Below are 18,820 nucleotides of genomic sequence, written 5' to 3'. Positions count from 1 at the left end.
CCTGCTCTCCCACCCCCTCCCTTCCCCAGCCCCCAGAGGCAGCCACTTCAGTTGGCTCCTTTGGTATTTACCTCCACATTTCTTTTTTTTTTTTTTATTGTGGTGGCTTCTCTTGTTGCAGAGCATGGGCTCTAGGTGCACGGGCTTCAGTAGTTGCAGCACGGGGGCTTAGTAGTTGCGACGCGTGGGCTCTAGAGTGCTCGGGCTTTAGTAGTTGTGGCACACGGGCATAGTTGTCCCGCGGCATGTGGGATCTTCCCGGACCAGGGCTCAAACCCGTGTCCCCTGCATTGGCAGGTGGATTCTTAACCACTGCACCACCAGGGAAGTCCCTACCTCCACATTTCCAAATAGTGTTTATTTATCGCTATTTCTTTCTTTCACTTTTTCTTCATTACCCTCATCTAGTTAATTAACACATGCATCAACTCACATATTTATCTTTTTTGTGTGTGCGAGAACATTTAAGTTCTACTCTCTTAGCACATTTCAATGATACAATACAGGGTTATCAACTATAGTTACCATGTTATACATTAGATCCTCAGGTCTTATTCATCTTATAACTGAAAGTTTGTACGCTTTTACCAATTTCTCCCTATTTCTGCCACCTCCCAGCCCCGGCAACCACTTTCTACTTTTTGTTTCTATGTTTGCTTTTTCTGTTTTTGTTATTAGATTCTACATATAAGTAATACTATGCAGTATTTGTCTTTCTTTGTGTGGCTTATTTCACTTAGCATAATGTCCTCAAGGTCCATCCATGTTGTCACAAGTGGCAGGATTTCCTTCTTCCTCATGGCTGGAAACTATTCATATATATATATGTTTTTATATATAACATTTTCTTTATCCATTCATCAGTTGATTGACACTTAGGTTGTTTCCATGTCTTGGCTATTGTGGATAATGCTGCAATAAACAAGAGAGTACAGATATCTCTTGAGATCCTGTTTTCATCTCTTTTAGATATATACCCAGAAGTGGAATTGCTGGGTCATATGGCAATTCTATTTTTAATTTTTTGAGGAACCGCCATACTGTTTTTCATAGTGACTGCACGAATTTACAGTGTACAAGAGCTCCCTTTTCTCCACATCCTTGCCAATATTTGTTATCTCTTGTCTTTTCGATAGTAGCCATTCCAACAGTTATGATGTGATATCTCCATCTGGTTTTTGATTTGCATTTCCCTGATGATTAGTGACACATTTTCATGTACCTCTTGGATATTTGTGTATCTTCTTTTGCAAAAATGTCTATTCAGTTCTTCTGCCTATTTTTTAATCTGTTTCTTTTTTGCTATTGAGTTGTATGAGTTCTTTGTATATTTTGGATATTAACCCCTTATCGGATATATGATTTGGAGATATTTTCTCCCATTCTGTTTCTTTTCATTTTGTTGGTGGTTCCCTTTGCTATGCAGAAGCTTTTTAGTTTGAGGTAGTCCCACTTGTTTATTTTTGTTTTCCTTTCCTTCGCTTTTTGTGTCTAATCCAAAAAATGATTGCCACCACTGATGTCAGAGACTACCCCATATGTTTTCTCCTAGGAGTTTTGTGGTTTCAGGTCTTATGTTCAAGTCTTTCGTCCATTTTGAGTTAATTTTTGTGTATGGTGAAAGATAGGGGTCCAGTTTCATTCTTTTGCTTGTGACTGTCCAGCTTTCCCAACACCATTTATTGAAGAGACTGTCCTTTCCATATACTGTCCGTTGTATATTGCTGGCTCCTTTGCTGTAAATTAATTGACTACATATACATGGGTTTATTTCTGGGCTCTCTATTTTGCTCCATTAATTTATGGTCTGTTTTTATGCTGAATCACTTCTTGATTTTTTCCATTTTAAATGTTATCTATTGACCTCTAACTATGGAAGATGAGGATTTTATTTATTGCACTCTCCTGTCCCCATCACACATAAGCACCCACTCCATCCTCCCAGTGTATTTTTAGTTGGATCAATATGCAGAATTTGCATTATTAGTACTACGTAATTGCTAGTCCCAGCTGAGCTATGTAGGATACTGTAATATTTTGTGCACCACTTTTTGTTTTCCCTGGAGTTCATAACTGGCTTGCCTTTTAATTTGCTTAGTGTTCTACTATGTATCAATAATTCAACCTTAAATATTCCAACAGTTGTTCAAATCTAATTTTCATGTATTCACAGGCAGTGGGCATCTTCTTAAAAATCACACTGCATTTTATTACTCAAAGAATTTATAGCTCTCCTGGAGACATGCAGGGCCACCTGCAGTGGTGTTTGGATAGTGTGAATCCCTGTGTTGGGTTAGGGAGAGGGCATAGACCTCAGCACTGGATAGACATGAATATGAATTCCACCACTTGGTGGCAGGGTACCCACAATTCTCCTTCCACATCTGTTGAAATGGGAATAATGATGCCTCATCATAGTGTAGTCATGAGAATTAAATAAGTACAATGGAAATGTCTGGAGCACGGAGGGCACACAATAAATGTTGGTTTGCTTACTTGTGGGAAAATCAAGAAAAATAAGGCCAGTGAAAGTACTTCATCTCACTCATAGAGCTTTCTCTCTGTATCCCCAAAGTATTGACCAGGCTCTGCACATTCATCAGGGCTTCTAAGACATTGATACTCATTTGAAGGAAAATAGCTCAAGCTACTGGAGCTTTGCTCATCAGGCTAATGATCTCCTTTAAAAGAAGGAGCCTCCTTAATCACAACATCAATTTTATTTTGAAATATTCTAAACAAAGGCAGAAACTCTAAAAGAAAATATTGATAGGTTGATGGCATAAAAATTAAAAACTTATATATATCTGGGGGAAAAAAGCCCTTGATATAAAAGTAAAGGGCAAGCAACAAATTGGGAAAATATTTGCAACATATAAATCAATCAAGGGAGGGCTGACTTTCCTAAGGACCTGGACCAGTTAGGTCCAGAGACAGTGCTTCAGCCTCCCAGGCTAATGCTTTCTCTGCTATTAAGTCACTCACTCACTCATTCATTCATTCATACATTCATTCATTCAACATAAATGTATTGAGTACCTACCAGATGCCTGGCTTTGGGGTATAATGATAGTCAAAAACAGAAATGGCCCGTGCTCTCCTGGAGCGCACAGTCTAGTGGGGTGACAGTTATTCACCAAATAGTCACACTCAGCAGTGTACAACTACAACCCAAGGTAAGTGCTACAAAGGAAAGGAGAGCACGGAGCAGAGGACCCAGTTTAGACTGGGGTGTGTGGGAGCACTTCCTTGGCTAGCGACACTTGAGCTGAGAACTGGAGGGTGAATAGGAGTTAAGAAGTGTGTGTGTGTGTGTGTGTGTGTGTGTGTGTGTGTGTGAGAGAGAGAGAGAGAGAGAGAGAGAGAGACAGACAGACAAACAGACAGACAGAAGGAGGCATTCCAGCTGGGGAAACAGGGTGCCAAAGCCCTGTGGTAGGAGGCCCATGGAACAGTTGAGGAATGGGAAGAAGGCCAGTGTGGCTGGAGCTTGGAGAGTGAGAGGAGGCTGGAGGTTTGGCCAGTGGCTAGACTGTAAGAGGGGCCTTACGGGCCATGGTAAGGACTTAGGATTTTAACCCAAAGAGCGATGGGGAAGCCAACCAAAGGATTCCAAGCTGGGGCTGGAGGAGGAGGCCGGAGGTGGGTACAGGCTGGATTTACATTTGAAAAGATGGCTCTGGCTTTGGAATGGGGAATGGATGGGAGCGGGTGGGGTGAGGCAGAGTGTTATTGCCACAGGCTAGAAATGATGATGGCTGGGATGATAACATGAGATTGAGTGAGACAGGCAGAGTCAAGAGCTCTTTGGGAGGTAAAACAACACGGCTGCCTTCCATACCTTATCCTTGTGGAACAGGGCAAGACCAAATCAATAAACCTTTATTTTGGGCAGTGCTAACGGGCACAGAGGAGGCCTCAATCAAGATTGTGGGAATACACAAATCTTTGAAGAAGCAGACCCTGGGTCAGTGGATTTCAGGAAAGGGAGCAATCCCAGCAGGCTGGGGTAGCATCAGGGTCAAGTATTTTGGGGCTTTGTTCTGACTATGGCCTGGACAGATGGGGATGAACCCGGTTCCCCTCACAGAATCTGGTGATGGGCATGAGCTTACGGCTTGGGGCTTTGCTGCCCTTCCTCACCCTGGATAACTACCCACGTTGCTCCCAGGACAGAGGGTGACAATCTTATGTTTTTATTTTCTATCTTAAAAAATAAATTGCAATTTTTACAGTGTCACAGAACATGTGCACTTGTGACTTGCTCCACTGTGTGATAAATTCATGGAGTTTTAGTAAATTTATCTTATTTTTCTTCTAGGAAAACTGGCAGGGGTGGGGTGACCTGTCTCTTCCATTCCCACTCTGGAAATATGGCAACAATTCTCAGTGGAGTTAGAGCTTGCCAGGCGTGGCATCAGGAAAGGCTCCCTGGACGGGACCCTGGGAGTCAGGCAGGAGCTGAGTGGGGCAGAGCCAACCAAACCAGGTCCAAATGGCCTGGTCTGGCTTCCACAGGCCATGATGAGCTAGGGTGAGTCTGAACTGGTCCTAAGCAGGCAATAGCAAGCTAGAATCACAGTATCAATGGCCAGTGTGAGCTGGTATGAACCAATCTGGACCACTTTCCCAAAACAGTCTAAATTGTGTGATGCACGTAAAAGCAAGCACACTGTTTGAATTTACTGGCCTGTTTTGAGACATTTCCAGCTGGTTTGGGTGCCTCCCTACTTTTTTGAATTATTATTGTCCTCTGCTGTGTGTGTGTGTGTGTGTGTGCGTGTGTGTGTGTGTGTGTGTGGTGTGTGTGTGTGTACAACACCTGCCTCATCTGCCTCTAACTACTTCTTGGAAGTTGAGCTCAGACTGACCAAACTTAGTTTTATATGCAGGTAAGCGACAGTAGGGTTTCTCCTGGGAGGTTCTCAATCTTGACATCTCCCCCTCCATGGGACAGCTTTAGGATGATGGCAGCCTTTGCCAGCTCTCTCAGGGCTGGCCTGGATGGGGACCTTCCAGGAAGTTGACAGCCAACATGACCCTGGGGAAGAGTCCTTGGGAAACCCCTATCTGCAGAGCAGCAAAGGCTTCTGAGCCAGCTGACAGGGGCTGGTTTTATTAACTATTCCAGAAAGTGACCCCAGGTCTTTTTCACTCAACCCATTGTACCCAGGTGATGGTGTAGTCTGGAAGTATGTCTGCAATACGTATCGTCTGGAGCAGTCTGGACAAGGCAGTCAGTGTGTGGATACCAGGGCCTGTGATCTGTATCCTATAGACAGGCTGAGTTTATGACATGTAGCTTGCCCAACTCCTAAAAGGTGCAGAGGGGGATGAATTTTGAGGAAAGGTCTTCCTTCTACCAGAGCCCAATTTCTTAGAGGCATTCACATATAATTTTGGCCTGTATTCCTCCAGAAATGTCCCTGCGTGATCTAACTCCTGACCTGGTCTCCAGCCCCAGCCTCCTGGCCCTGTGTGCCCCTCCCCTCCCACAGCATCTGCACATGCCGATCGCTGCCTGAAACGTGGCCTCCTCCCTCCACCACCCTTTGCCTCGGTAGCCCCACCATTCTTCAACTCACAGCTCAAGCACCACTTGCTTCCTCTGGAAGCTTCATTTGTAGTATATGTTCTTATGCTCTTAGAATACTCCTTGTCATGGTTTATGATCATGTATTTTTATGGGTAAATGATTATCTTATAAATATCTGATATATAGCACCATAAACTTTATCTTTTAACATATCCTACAAGATAATATCATCTACTAGAAGGGTTCTCAACCTTAGCGCTATTGACATTTGGAGCGGGAGAATTCTTTGCTGTGGGAACTGTCCTCTGCATTGCAGGATGTTTAGCAGCAGCCCAGCCTATATCCGCTAGATGCCAGTAGCACTCCTTCGCTGGAACAACCAAAATGTCTCCAGACATCCAAAAATGTCCCCCAAGGGGCAAAACAGCTCCCGGTTGAAAACCACTGACCCAGAACAAATGTTTTTAAGAAGTTTGAGATTTCAAAGGCAGGCTTCCTGAGACCCCGTTGCAAAGCACTGGTTTCTTTCTAGACAAGCCCCATCCAACAGAAAGATAATGTGAGCCACGTATGTAATAGTAAATGTTCTAGTAGCTGCATTAGAAGCAAGTAAAAGAAAAAACAGGTGAAATGAATTCTAATCCATATTTTATTTAACCCAATATATCCAAAGTATTGTCACTTCAGCAGGTGACCAATGTAAAATAATCACTGAGATATTTTACATTCTTTTTTTCCAAGTCATCAAAGTCTAGTGTGTATTTTTCTCAGTTTGGATTAATCACACGTCGCGTGCTCAATAGCCAAGTGTGGCCAGCATTTTAGACAGGAGTGGGAGAGGAGACCCAAGCTCTCTTAGAGAGCCTGGCCCAGCCCACCCCTTGCATCGTCACCAGGCTGTACTGCTACCCCTGAGCAGAGCCACGCACAGTCCTCCTTTGCCCACTGGGGCCCACAGGTGACAGCCCATTCCGAGCACCCCATGGAGGGGCTCTGACTACACTCTAGAGGGCCAGCCTGCCCAGGAAAGTCATCCAAATGCCTGCAGCGTGCTAATGAGATGGGTGTGTGGCCCGTGAGCTCACAAGAGCCTGGAGGGTTCCTGCCTCAAATACACAAACACTTGGGTGAGGCAAGCACTGTTTCCAAGCTCCCCAGGCAGAAGCTCCACCTACCTCCAAACCACCCTCCTCGTGCTCCTTGCTCACAAGGGAGGCTCAGCCCTCCACAAACACTGGCCACATGGAAGGACACATTCTATTTTCTTAAAACAGAGATGCTCTCATCTAAAATGATACTTGCACTGGCCAAGAAGTTGCTGTCCAGGGAGATGCTGTCCCTAGCCCCAAGACTTGTCCTGAGGCCCCAGGCCATTCTGCAGGGCCGCAGCCTGGTTGGGGCGCCAGCCCAGAGCTCCAGGATCACCCCTGCAAGGCTCTCCCGACTCGCATCTCTTACTTATCTCTAGACACCCCCAACACCCACAACTCCAGGCCCTTCTGCTTCCTGGGAGTTCTCCCGGGGAGAGCCCCTGCCTGCCTGAGGGGTTGCTTCCTGCAGCCCAGCTGTGGCAGCTCCTGCAGGCTCTGCAGAGCGGCCTCCCGGGAGCCAGAATGAAGACCTTCACTGGGACCTGGCTGTCTGGAGAAGCCAGGGCATTGCCCTTCCTAGTGAGGGCTACTTTTGTCTTGGCAGCGAGGGCAAATCTTGAGCATTCAGCATTTCCCTTTTAGTAGAAAACTAAAGTTTTACCAGAGTTGTCACCCGGTCACTTTGGGCAAGCCAGGGACTCTGTAAAACATGGAATGTGGGGTGAAGCCTGCACACCCACTGGGGCAATAAGCTGGCTATCGCCCTTTGGCAGTCTCAGGTGTGACCCCCACAGACCCCAGGAGCGTCACTAGAGAGGGCTGTCAGTCATCACGATGCCTCCAGAACGCCTGCCCCATCTGACCCCAGCGTGGCAGCCAGCTGAGTATCCACGCCCATCGGCCAACAGACGCACGCACACTGTGTCCAGATCCGCCTCAGGAAGTTGGACTTACCCCTCCTGGCTTGCCTCATCTTTGGGCTCAGCATGTTCCTGCCGCCTCCTGGACGGAATCGCTGGGCCGATCATGCTGTCATTCACTTCCCTTTTCTCTTCCTCTGGCCCAGTTGCCCCTCATGCCCCGCTCGGGCCCCCATGGCCGCTGGCGTCACCAGCGAGGCTCCCTCGGCTGCCTTTCCTGGCTCCGGACCGACGGCTTGCCTTGGACTATGTAAACCTCAGCGCATTATTTATCCATCTCAGAATTAATTCCCACCCAAGCGAACCATTAAGAGGCTCAGTAACCGCTGCTGATCAATCACCGGGCCAGGGCGGGAAGGCCTGACTGTCCCTCCGCCTGGCCGGGGCGCACGCGGCACAGCCCATCCCAGAGCGGAGCTGGCGGCCGGTCGGGCGGAGGCGAGAGGAGGGCGGGGAGGGAGGAGCCGGGCGGAGCGCGCGGTCCCAGCTGGTCCGATGGTCCCAGAGGGCGGGCGGGCTCCGAGCTCGGATCCGCCCTCTGCACGGGGAGGGCCTGTCGGGGGTGCGCGCCACTGGCTGGAGCCACCAAGAGGCCGCAGGAAATGCACGGCCTCTGGCCGCCCGGGGTCCCGCACGCCCTGCCAAGGCCCGGCGGTTGGGCAGCGGGTGGCCGAGGCCCGGGCGGGCCAAGGATCCTTCCAGGGTCCGTCCACTGGGGACCTGCTCTGCCTGATGTTTCCTGCCAGGAGGGCCCAGGAGGCCGTCTATGACCGTTCCAACTGTGGAAAGACAGGTGTGTCTTAGAAAGAGCGTGCAACTTTGGCATATTCAGAGCCTCAGGGGACTGGTCCAGCAAAGCCGGTTAGGGATGTTAATTTTTTGCCACCTTAATAAGGTGAAAGGAATAAGAATGCGGTGAAGCACTTAGTTCAGGGCCTGCACATAGTAAGTAGGATCTCAAAAACTGTTCACTGGGTAGTGAAATCTCTGCTAACTGCCATGTTTCTGTTTAATACTAGTACAGTTCTAAAGAGTGTACGGTGGGGAATTTTGGGAGGTTCAGACTCAAGATCCTAAAAATTGCCCAAGAAATGCAATCACAGTAACCGTTCTCATTTATTAGGTGCCTACTATGTGTCCTTGAGGTTGGTGCTTTATATTCAGTATCTCATTTAATTCTCAAATTCCCTGAGGCAGGGAAGCCTTTATCATGGCTTTTCAGATGAAGAAAATAAGGCACAGAAATGTGAAATATCTTGCCCAGAGTCACACAATCCTGTCAGGGCTGGGACCTGAACCCAGGCTGTCTCTACATCCTATGCTTCTCTGTGATGCCAGTCTAAGTACCCTGATTCCAACCACTTCCTGTGAACGTTCCCGGCTTGAGAGCCCTCAGTGAACTTGCTAGATGGTGAGGACCAGACTTTGTGCCCCTGAAATCACCCCATGTGCCCTGTCAGGCATTTGCGCCTGGCGCTGGGTTCTTTGGGCCTGGGTACTGTGTGATCCTCTTAATAGGTGGAAGATGAGGGATTTGAACAGGGACCTCTCTGCTTTGAACGGCCGTGCTCCCACCCTAATCTTCATAGTGCCGCTATGTCCGCTGGTCCCCAAATGGCGGACTGATGTGTAATCAACTCTAGTAGCTGGAAAGGAAGAGGGTCCAGAGGCTGAGGGGTCCACTGTGGCTGTCCGTGCTGGGAAGGACAGGATCTGGACTATGGAGAGGAGGGGAGGATGGGAGAGGTTAAGGACTCACCAGGATGTGGTAGGTCAAATCGCCAGGGTAAAGGGAGAGAGCAGAATCCCTGGAGACAAAGCTGTCTTACTTAGCATCCAGTCACTTACTCTGGCCCTCAGCTACTCCTCAGAAGGGATGAATAAGCATAAGTAAGTTTGCCATAACATTCAAGGCCTTTTATGGTACTGGCCATGGTTTCCTCTGTGACCTCTCTTGCTAATGCTACACACAACCATATGCATGCACAGCCCCTGCTCCTGTGTGCTCCCAGTTCCTTCTCTCTGGAGTGTGTGTTTCAGCCACAGAAGTCTGATCATTCTAAGCAAGTCTCCCATGAAACTGTCCTGATTCTACCTCCAGAAGGAGAGCCAGTAAGCACTTCCTCAGGGCTCTTATCTGTGTCCCTCAGACTGTCCAATGCCCCTTCTGCAGGCCCAGCCCTGAGCCTCAGGTTGGACTCAGGCCAGGAACCCCATGAGGAATATTGGCTTGATGGGCAGATTCGAGAAACACCACTGAAATGACAGAATCGCCCTCCTGTTTTTTGGGGCCCAGGTAAAGGTCAGATCAGGCTGGGACAGAGGCCATCTAGCAGGAGAGGAGAGATACAGAGCTGGAAAACCTCAAGTCACATCAGGGTCACAGAGGGAGGTCCCACGGCCACTGACAACATCTTGAGCAATCACGAAGGCCTGTGAGTAATGCAGCCTGGACCACTTCCAAGCCAGAGGCAGGAAAAATACCCTGAAGACTTAGTTTGGGTCCATTCACACTTGTTTTGGTTAAGAAACCACTCCCGGGAGCTTTTTCTGTGCAGCTGTTTCCCTGGATGATATTTAGCTGCTGAGCTTACCCATCTGCTTTTCCGGGGATCAGCATTGGAAATGGGCAAAACCACAGAGGCTCTAAGCTCAAGCCCAGAGTGAAGCTGGGAAAAGGGCAGGAGCTAATCTGAACTCTGCACCAGAGAATGGTGGGGGGCATGGGACGGGGGCAAGTTAGCTCTTTCCTTCTCTATGCCCTCAGATCACGTTCCCAGTACTTCTTTGGATGAAGGGATCCATGGGTTCCAGCTGGAAGGGACATTAGCACCCCCTCCTTCCTGAAGTTTACAAACCGTGCACCACAGCACTCTGTTCCTTCCAGCTTCCTCTGAGGCCACCAGGAGGGAGGGTGGGGTGAGGACAAGAGCAGAGCAAGGGAATCTGCTGAATATGGTGGCCTCCTGAGTAAGCTTTTATTTGAAGGAATTGCCCCACTCCTCTTACACAGGCAGGAATCCGAAGCCAAGGAGGGGAAATACGGGCCTCAATTAGGAGTAGAGACAGAGAGATGGCCCCCTTTCCCACTGCCCTTACAGCACTCTACCTCCCGGCCGTGGTCCTGGGTCTCCCTTTGCTGGTTCCCTGCCCTGCATCATTTCTGCATTTTCTAAGGGCTCCTCTGGGCCAGGCACCTCTGGGCACTGAAAGACAAGTGGAGAGGATTGGGAGGGCAGAACTGTCCAGAAGGCATTTGCAGAAATGCACACCTCTTGGTGGGATGGTCACCCACCAACATCATTGGCTCAGAGCCAGGATGGCTTCAGATCAGTGGTTCTCAACCTTGGCTGCAAACTAGGGAGCTCTGAAAGCTAACTTCTGTTTCACCCCTGTCAGCTCCAATTTAACTCGTCTGGACATTGGTCCCTGGGAGGTGTAAAAGCTCCTCCAGTGATCCAATGTGCGGCCAGGGTTGAGAACCACTACTTTATTAGATAATTGCATATCCTTGAGCCTGGAGCCACCAGAAGCAGTCTTTGCCTGCTCTTGCCTTGAGGGAGGCTTCTTCTGAGGGAGGTACACGTTTGCCAATCAGTCTCCCGAATAGAAAGTGGAAAGGGGCCTATATCTCAAGGCTCAACATGAAACAGCTCCATGAGAGCTACAGGTACTGTTGTAGAGGTTGTGCACTGCACAAAAGTATCCAGTAGGAGGGGGAATAGGGCTGGGTTTGGGCTCTGCTGGCAAAGCCATGTGTTCTAGCATGGTGAGAGGGATCTGCCACCAGAAGGGCAAGCCTTTCTCTAATTTATACAAAGATGTCATACAGATAGCAGAGCCCTGAGTCTGAGACGCCTGCTCAGTGGTCACCAGCACCAATGTCCCCTGACTCCCTGCTTACGGCACTCTCAGTCTCTGTTGCCAGGCAGCTGAAGCTCTAGCTCCCTAGCACACCACTTTTGTCCATCCCACTGGTGTGCTGGACCAGCCAGCTGGTCCCAATAGCCCTGAGAGCTGTTAAATTTTTAGGAATGTTGTAATTTTAACACAGACATCATTAGAAATTAAATTATGTAAACTTACAATTAAATAAACTATATTAGAAACAAAGGCAATACATACTCAACAGACATGGCTTTCTAATTACTTACTACATTTTCCTATTGTCTACATTTTTAGGATTATTTCTCTCTATCCTATCTGTATGGTGCAAATACTATTATGATTGTTGATTTTTATGTCATCTTGACTGGGCCACAGGGTGCCCAGACATTTGGTCAAGTATTATTCTGGGTGTGTCTGTGAGGGTGTTCCTGGACAAAACTAACATTTGAATCAGTAGATGGAATAAAGCACATTGCCCTTCCTGAGGTGGCTCATCCAGTCAGCTGGGGGCCTGATTAGAACAGAAAGGCTGACCCTCGCATGAGTAGAAGGGAACTCCTCCTCCTGAATGCCTTGAGCTGGGACACTGGTTTTTTTCCTGCCTTCGAACTAGAACTACATCGGCTCTCCTGGGTCTCCAGCTTGCTAACTACAGATCTTGGGACTTCTCAGCCTCCCAATTGGCTCATGTATAATTACGTGAGCCAATTCCTTGTTATAAATCTCTTGATATATACAGACAGTTCCTGACTTATGATGGTTCAACTTAGGATTTTTTGACTTTATGATAGTGTGAAAGTAATACACTTTCAGTAGAAACTGTACTTCAAATTTTTGAACTTTTATCTTTTCCTGGGCTAGCCACATGCCAGATGATACTCTCTCATGATGTTGGGCAGTGGCAGTGAGCCACAGCTCCCAGTCAGCCAGGCGATCGTGGCCAGGAACTTACAACAGATACACTTACAACCATTCTAGACCCATATAACCATTCTGTTTTTTCACTTTCAGTACAGTGTTCAATAAATTACATGAGATGTTCAACACTTTGTTATAAAAGAGAATTTGTGTCAGACGATTTTTGCCCAAATAATGTACATGTTCTGAGCATGTTTAAAGTAGGCTAGGCTAAGCCAAGATGTTCAGTAGATTAGGTATATTAAATGCATTTTTGACTTAACGATGGGTTTATTGGGACATAACTCCATTGTAAGTTGAGGAAGATCACTGTATATACATATAATCAAGCGTTTATATATCCTTGAGGTACATATATATATATCCTTGATTGGTTCTGTTTCTCTGAAGAACCCTAATTCAACTATATACTGGGCTGCTACTATACATCTCTTCCCAGCTCCTTGTTCACTGATCATGCTGCTATGCTGGTAGTTTGAAGCTGATGGTGGTGGGAATATTTATAATATACCAAGAAAATCAGCAAATGCTATCAATTGTGAAAAAGAAAATAAAAAGTGGAGTTGGTATTGCTATGAGAGGTCTCTAAAATGAAGCCTGGAGGCCGTTGAGGAAGTGCGGCTTACGCATGTCTCAGCCCAGATGGAATCTGATCTTTTAACTACATATTGTCCTAACGAAGACATCCAGAACACCTGCTAGAAACTCGAGATACTTATTAGACCCTTACCCTAGAATAATTCATGACAGCCTATTCCTTAAGGACAAATATTTCTTTCCCTGTGTCAGAGTATAGCCTTGTGGCTTTTGTCTTTATAAGCCCCTGACTCTTTCTCTTCCCCAGAACACTCTTTGGAATCTGTCTCCCAAATTGCAATTCATAAGACCCCCAAATAAAGCTCTTTGTTCTTTGCAGCCTCGATATTGATTACAGTTTGACATAACCAGGACTTCAATTTTGTTTCCTTCCAGAAAGCCAGTTGTTAGGCATTTGCCAGCACGCCTCCGGTCATCCCCTGTGAGGTTTGCTCTGTGTGCTCCAGTCACTGTCGACTCCCTGCTGTGGGCAGAGGATGTTTGCTCTCCACCCAAATCTGTTCTCCCCGTCCTCCTGGGCACACCTAGGTGCTCCACATTTCCTAGCCGCCTTGCAGTTTGGTGTGGCTGGGCCCCGGCATTGTTCATCAGCAGACATATTGTGGCCACTTCTAGGCATAGCCCACAAAACTCCTCCCCCCAACAATCCTCCATGTTTGCCTCCCTTTCCTGGGGCCACCTTGGAAGCCCCGTGTAAAAGAGGGCAGAGGCCCCACAGTCTGGGTCCCTGAATGACTGAGTGAGCCCAGCCCCTACTGTCAACCAGAAATATCTCAGACGGTTGTGAGAAGAAGAGCTGTTACCTAGTTGGTCCTCTTTGTTACTACAGCCGACCTTCCCATCAGATATACTCACTGCCTGCCTTTCTTCGCCTCCTTTGATGCATCCTTTTGGACCCTGTTTCAGTGTCACCTCCCTGCTCGGAGCCCTAGAGTTACAGTTTAGCACCTTTAATGTCTCCCTCATCACCCATGCCTGAGGACACATGAACCTTCTAAAAGCCCTCCTGCTAGACCCTAAGACCTTACCCATAACTTAGATATATAAAATTTAAATTACCCATATTTATTACCTATAATTTAAAAATTAACCCATATTTTAAATATTATAGCCTATAATTGAAATATAAACTATAAACAAAACTTATAGTATGCTGACTTTAAAATATTCTTTCTAGATTTTTTTCTTTTTTTTTAAACTTTTTATTTTATATTGGAGTATAGTTGATTAACAATGTTGTGTTAGTTTCAGGTGTACAACAAAGTTATTCAGTTATACATATACATGTATCTATTCTTTAATTGCAAAATTGTGTCAGATTATCAAAGGTGAACTTTTCTCCCACTTTGGTGGCCTTGCCTTGCTGGTACTCTGAGCATAGCCTTGGTTTCACCTCTGGGCACTTGGGTCCTGCAAGCTGCTGTGTCCCTGAGGGAAGAGGGCAGGGCCTCAGTCCTGTTGCCTTTGGCCTGAAGTCTGTCTCTGTCCTTTGGCTCAATGCCCCCTCCAGATGTGTAGCTTGGCTTTTAATTTCAGTCTTGTCCACACACTGCAGTCTATGGTACACCCTCTTACACATAGCCCAGGCCCCCAGAAGGGGTCTAGAGCCCTGGACTCTTACTTTTCTGGGTCTTTGGTGTCCTGGGATCCTGGGCAGAGAGTCAGAAGGACAAAGATGCAGAACCCAGGGTTGGGCACTGGAAAACCACCAGACACACTGGGCCAGCAAGAGCGTTCAGACCAGAATTCAGAGGCTTTGCTTGGAAAGCCCCATACTCGTGACCTGTAGCCTCAGGCATGTATCCTTGAGTCCTGCAGCCCTGGCCTAGGGGGAGAGGTGGCTTAGGGGTAACTAGGTGAGCTGCTTCAGAAACCATAACCTTTGGTTTGAACCTCCACTATACCACTTGTCACCCATCACCTTTCACTTTGCAACAGCTAATGTCCAGACAGCTGATGTCCAGGGGGGCTTAGTGTTGAGTTGATGGATGAGTGGTGTACCAGCTGGGTTCTCCAGTGGCTGATGCGGAGATGAGAGTTTTAGGAGAGATGAACACTTGTTTAGGAAAGGGGAGGATGCAGGAGTGGGGAGGGAGGGGAGTGTCTGAGCCATAAGCAAACCTGACAGTGTCTCTGCCAGCCCACCTGGGAGCTCCGAGGCAGATGGCCCAGAAGAGGGTCTGGCTTTGGGTGGAGGTGGTTAGGTCCATGTACTACCGTCATTGGCTGGGGGCCTTCTCGGAGAGGAGCATGACCTTGGCTACCACTGCCTTGTGTAGTCATTGGCTGGGAGCCACCTAAGAAGAGCATAAAGTTGGCGCAAAAGCTGAGGCTGACCCTAAAAGAGCTAACAGCTGGTGGTGTCAGCTGACCCCCCCCACTCCTTGCAGCTGGGCGGCAAGTCCTTTCCTGAAAGGGACACTGAGCAGCTCAGCTGTGTGTACCTGACAGGTCCTGTGAACCTCACAGGCCTCATTTTCAGGCCTCTGTAAATCCTGGGTTCAGACTAACTCTACTCACCTAAGACTCTTTGCTCCACCTGGGCAACTGTCTGGGCTCCCCATTTAATTGGGCAGCTTTCAGATAAAATTTTATTCAGCTGCAAAGTCTCACTGTGGTTTCCTCAGAAGGGAAAGCTTCCATTAGAGGGTTGTGTAGAGCCAACAATGGGACAGACCCTGCCCCCCTTTCGCCTGCAGTGGGACAACATGTTCAAAGGGCTCCATGAAAAACTGTCAACCTCAGGGCACTGTGGGAAGTGGCAGGTGGGACCCCAGCCCACCAGGCCTGACACCCTGGGCCAGGCAAGGGTCCCCTGCTAGGTTCCTGCTTCTGGCAGTCAGAGGCTGAGAGGAAAGAGGGAAATGATACTTCACTAGTGGGTTTTGGGTCCTGGGAACATGAGCTTCTGAGGTTTCAAGGAGCTGTCACCCTTCCCCTGTAGCAGGGGGTGGGGGACTCAGAGGTGGGGTTACCACCAGCATCAGCCTGCCCAGGCTCCAGTGGCAGCCCCTGTCCTCACTCAGGTCCAACGAGGAAGCAGGTTTGAAATGATGTCCCCTCCCACAAAGAGTCGGATTTTAGAAAATGATGAATCACCACTTTGGTCAGTTTTCATTATTGAAAAACAAGTCTTCTCCCTCGTGAAAACACCTGCTTGTTGTGGAAAGGCAGGGATTGGAACAGATGGAAAGAATGGAAATTTCCCAGTCGCCTTCTCTCCCAACTCACACCTCTCCCCAAAGTCAAGATTCCTCCTCCTCCGCTTGACCAGCCCCTCCCCCCGGGCACACAACCTTCATCGGCTCTTCCAATCATTTCCCCTCCTTTTGCATCTTTAATCCTGCCCTCCCTCACTGGTTCTCTTCTCCAAGCTGACAAACACACTCAGGTCTCTCTTCTCTCAAAATCACACCTCCCTTTACATCATTTATTATAATGGAACGGGACTCGTTTGGGGGCTGTACAACATCTGGCCCCTTCCTGTTCTGGAGCGACCCCCCCGCCACCTCCCTTTTTGGTCTGCTCTGTCCCTGCAGGCAGTTGGTTGTAGCCATGTGATGTACACTCAGGCCATCAGATGCCCCTGCCTGGGTTTGATCTAATCTTGAGCATGTCATGAAAAGACTGAGAGATGGTGAGATGGACTTCCCAGCACCGGCAGCAGTGATGATGTCCTGTTGTGACCTTGGTGCCTTCTAACACAGTGGAGGTGTCCTGCAGAGATGTCCTGACCATGCCATTCCTGCAAGAAGATGATCCTGTGATTCTTGCTTTTAGGCCCCCTGAAGCCACCATCATTCTTGGCTGTTTTCCAAGCCTGGTTCTCCAGCTCCCAAAGGATTTTGTAAATCTCTCATATATTTCGAATAAATTCCCTTTTCTGGCCTTTAGCTGGCTTGGGTTGCCTTTCTGTGACTTGCAACCCACAGAATTCTAACTGATGCCCATATCATGCCTCTCAGCCCCTGTTTTCACATTCCTCTCCTCTCTCACTTCCTAATTTTCCTAACTCAGCACAGATGGCACTGTCTCCCAGTTGTCTGTTCTCCCACAGATGACATTTCCTTCCTTATTTCCCCAATTATGCCACCAAGCTAATCATTGCATGTCTCAGACTGGAAACCACAGGCCATCCTTCCAGACCATGGCTCTAGTTTTCTACAGCCTATTGTCATATTTCCATGACCGACGGTACTCACAGCTCATCCAGAAGGTGCTGCTGGAGGAGGCCCTCCCACCCTGACAAACACTTCTTTCCTCCCAACCTTTACTTCATTCTCATCTGTTTCAAATCCAGCTCCTGTCTGGGTGTACACGTCTGACCCTGGTGAGGGTCTGGTGCACACATGCTGCCTTGCTTTCGCCTGCAGTGAGACAACATGCTCAAAGGGTTCCATGAAAAACTGTCAACCCCAAATCAACATCTGGCAAAATTATTCTTCAGGATGAAGGAGCAATTAACAGATTCTCAGATAAACAAAAACTGAGACAGTTAATTGCTAGCAGATGTGCCCTACAAGAAATGTTAAAGGGAGTCTTTCAGGCTGAAATGAAAGGACACTAGACAGTTAACTCAAACCCACATGAAGAAATAAAGAACACCAGTAAAAGTCATGGTATAGGTAAGTATTTAAGATGCTATTGATGCATTTTTCTTGTAACTTCTCTTTTTCCTTATCTGATTTAAAAGGTAACTGTGTAAAAAACTGATAAATCTATGTTGATGAGCACACAATATTTAAAGATATAATGAGTGATGATGAAAATATATAAAAGTTTTTGTTCAGCAGATAAATGGATAAAGAAGATGTGATGTATATATACAATGGAATACTCAGCCATAAAAAGAATAAAATTTTGCCATTTGCAACATGGATGGACTTGGAAGGCATTATGCTAAGTGAAATAAGTCAGAGAAAAACAAATACTGTATGATATCACTTATATGTGGAATCTAAAAAATACAACAGACTAGTGAATATGACAAAAAAGAAGCAGACTCACAGATGTAGAGAACAAACTTGTGGTTACCAATGAGGAGAGGGGGGTGGGGCAGTGGGAGATACAAATTATTAGGTGTAAGATAGGCTCAAGGATGTATTGTGGGACTTCCCTGGTAGTGCAGTGGTTAGGAATCCGCCTGACAATGCAGGGGACACAGGTTCGAGCCCTGGTCCAGGAAGATCCCACATGCTGTGGAGCAACTAAGCCTGTGCGCCACAACTACCAAGCTTGCGCTCTAGAGTCCACGAGCCACAACTGCTGAGCCTGAGTGCCACAACTACTGAAGCCTGCACACCTAGAGCCCGTGCCTCTGCAACAAGAGAAACCACCGCAATGAGAAGCCCGCTCACCACAACAAAGAGTAGCCCCCGCTCGCTGCAACTAGAGAAAGCCTGCATGCAGCAATAAAGACCTAATGCAGCCACAAATAAATAAATAAATATAACCTTTAAAATTGTGAATCACTATATATTGTACACCTGTAACTTATATACTATTGTACATCAACTATACTTCAATTAAAAAATAAAATAAAAAGTTTCTGTATACTGTATTTATTAATCCAAACTAGATTGACACAGATTAAGGTGTAATCTCCAAGGCAACCACTAGGAAAATAACCCCCAAACTATACAGTCAAAGAAACAACAAGGTGATTAAAAGGTTATGACAGACAATATCCATTTAATACAAAAGAATTCAGTAATTGAGGATGTGAGGAACAAAAAAGATATGACACATAGGAAAAAAATAGCAAAATAGTAGGAGGAAGTCCTCTCTTATCAGTAATTACCTTACATGTAAATGAATTGAACTCTCCAAATAAAAGGAAGGTGTAGGTAGAATTGACTTTTAAAAAATCC

At 47.1% G+C, this 18,820-nt stretch overlaps 1 protein-coding gene across 3 annotated transcripts in view; it reads right to left on the bottom strand.

Annotated features, from left to right (window-relative positions):
- ARHGAP22 (Rho GTPase activating protein 22) overlaps positions 1–7,972 on the bottom strand; it is a 157,519-nt gene extending 149,547 nt beyond the window's left edge. For all 3 annotated transcript variants that reach the window (XM_007178737.3, XM_007178738.3, XM_007178739.3), the window contains exon 1: positions 7,582–7,972. In XM_007178737.3, the coding sequence (XP_007178799.1) occupies positions 7,582–7,615 (34 nt within the window). In that variant the 5' untranslated portion in view covers positions 7,616–7,972. The remainder of the gene's footprint in view (positions 1–7,581) is intronic.
- Positions 7,973–18,820: the final 10,848 nt, after the last annotated feature.

Source organism: Balaenoptera acutorostrata, chromosome 16 (genome assembly GCF_949987535.1).
Source record: "Balaenoptera acutorostrata chromosome 16, mBalAcu1.1, whole genome shotgun sequence".
NCBI lineage: Eukaryota > Metazoa > Chordata > Mammalia > Artiodactyla > Balaenopteridae > Balaenoptera > Balaenoptera acutorostrata.
Note: the sequence above shows the minus strand (reverse complement) of the source record. Positions and strands in the feature narration are given on the sequence as shown.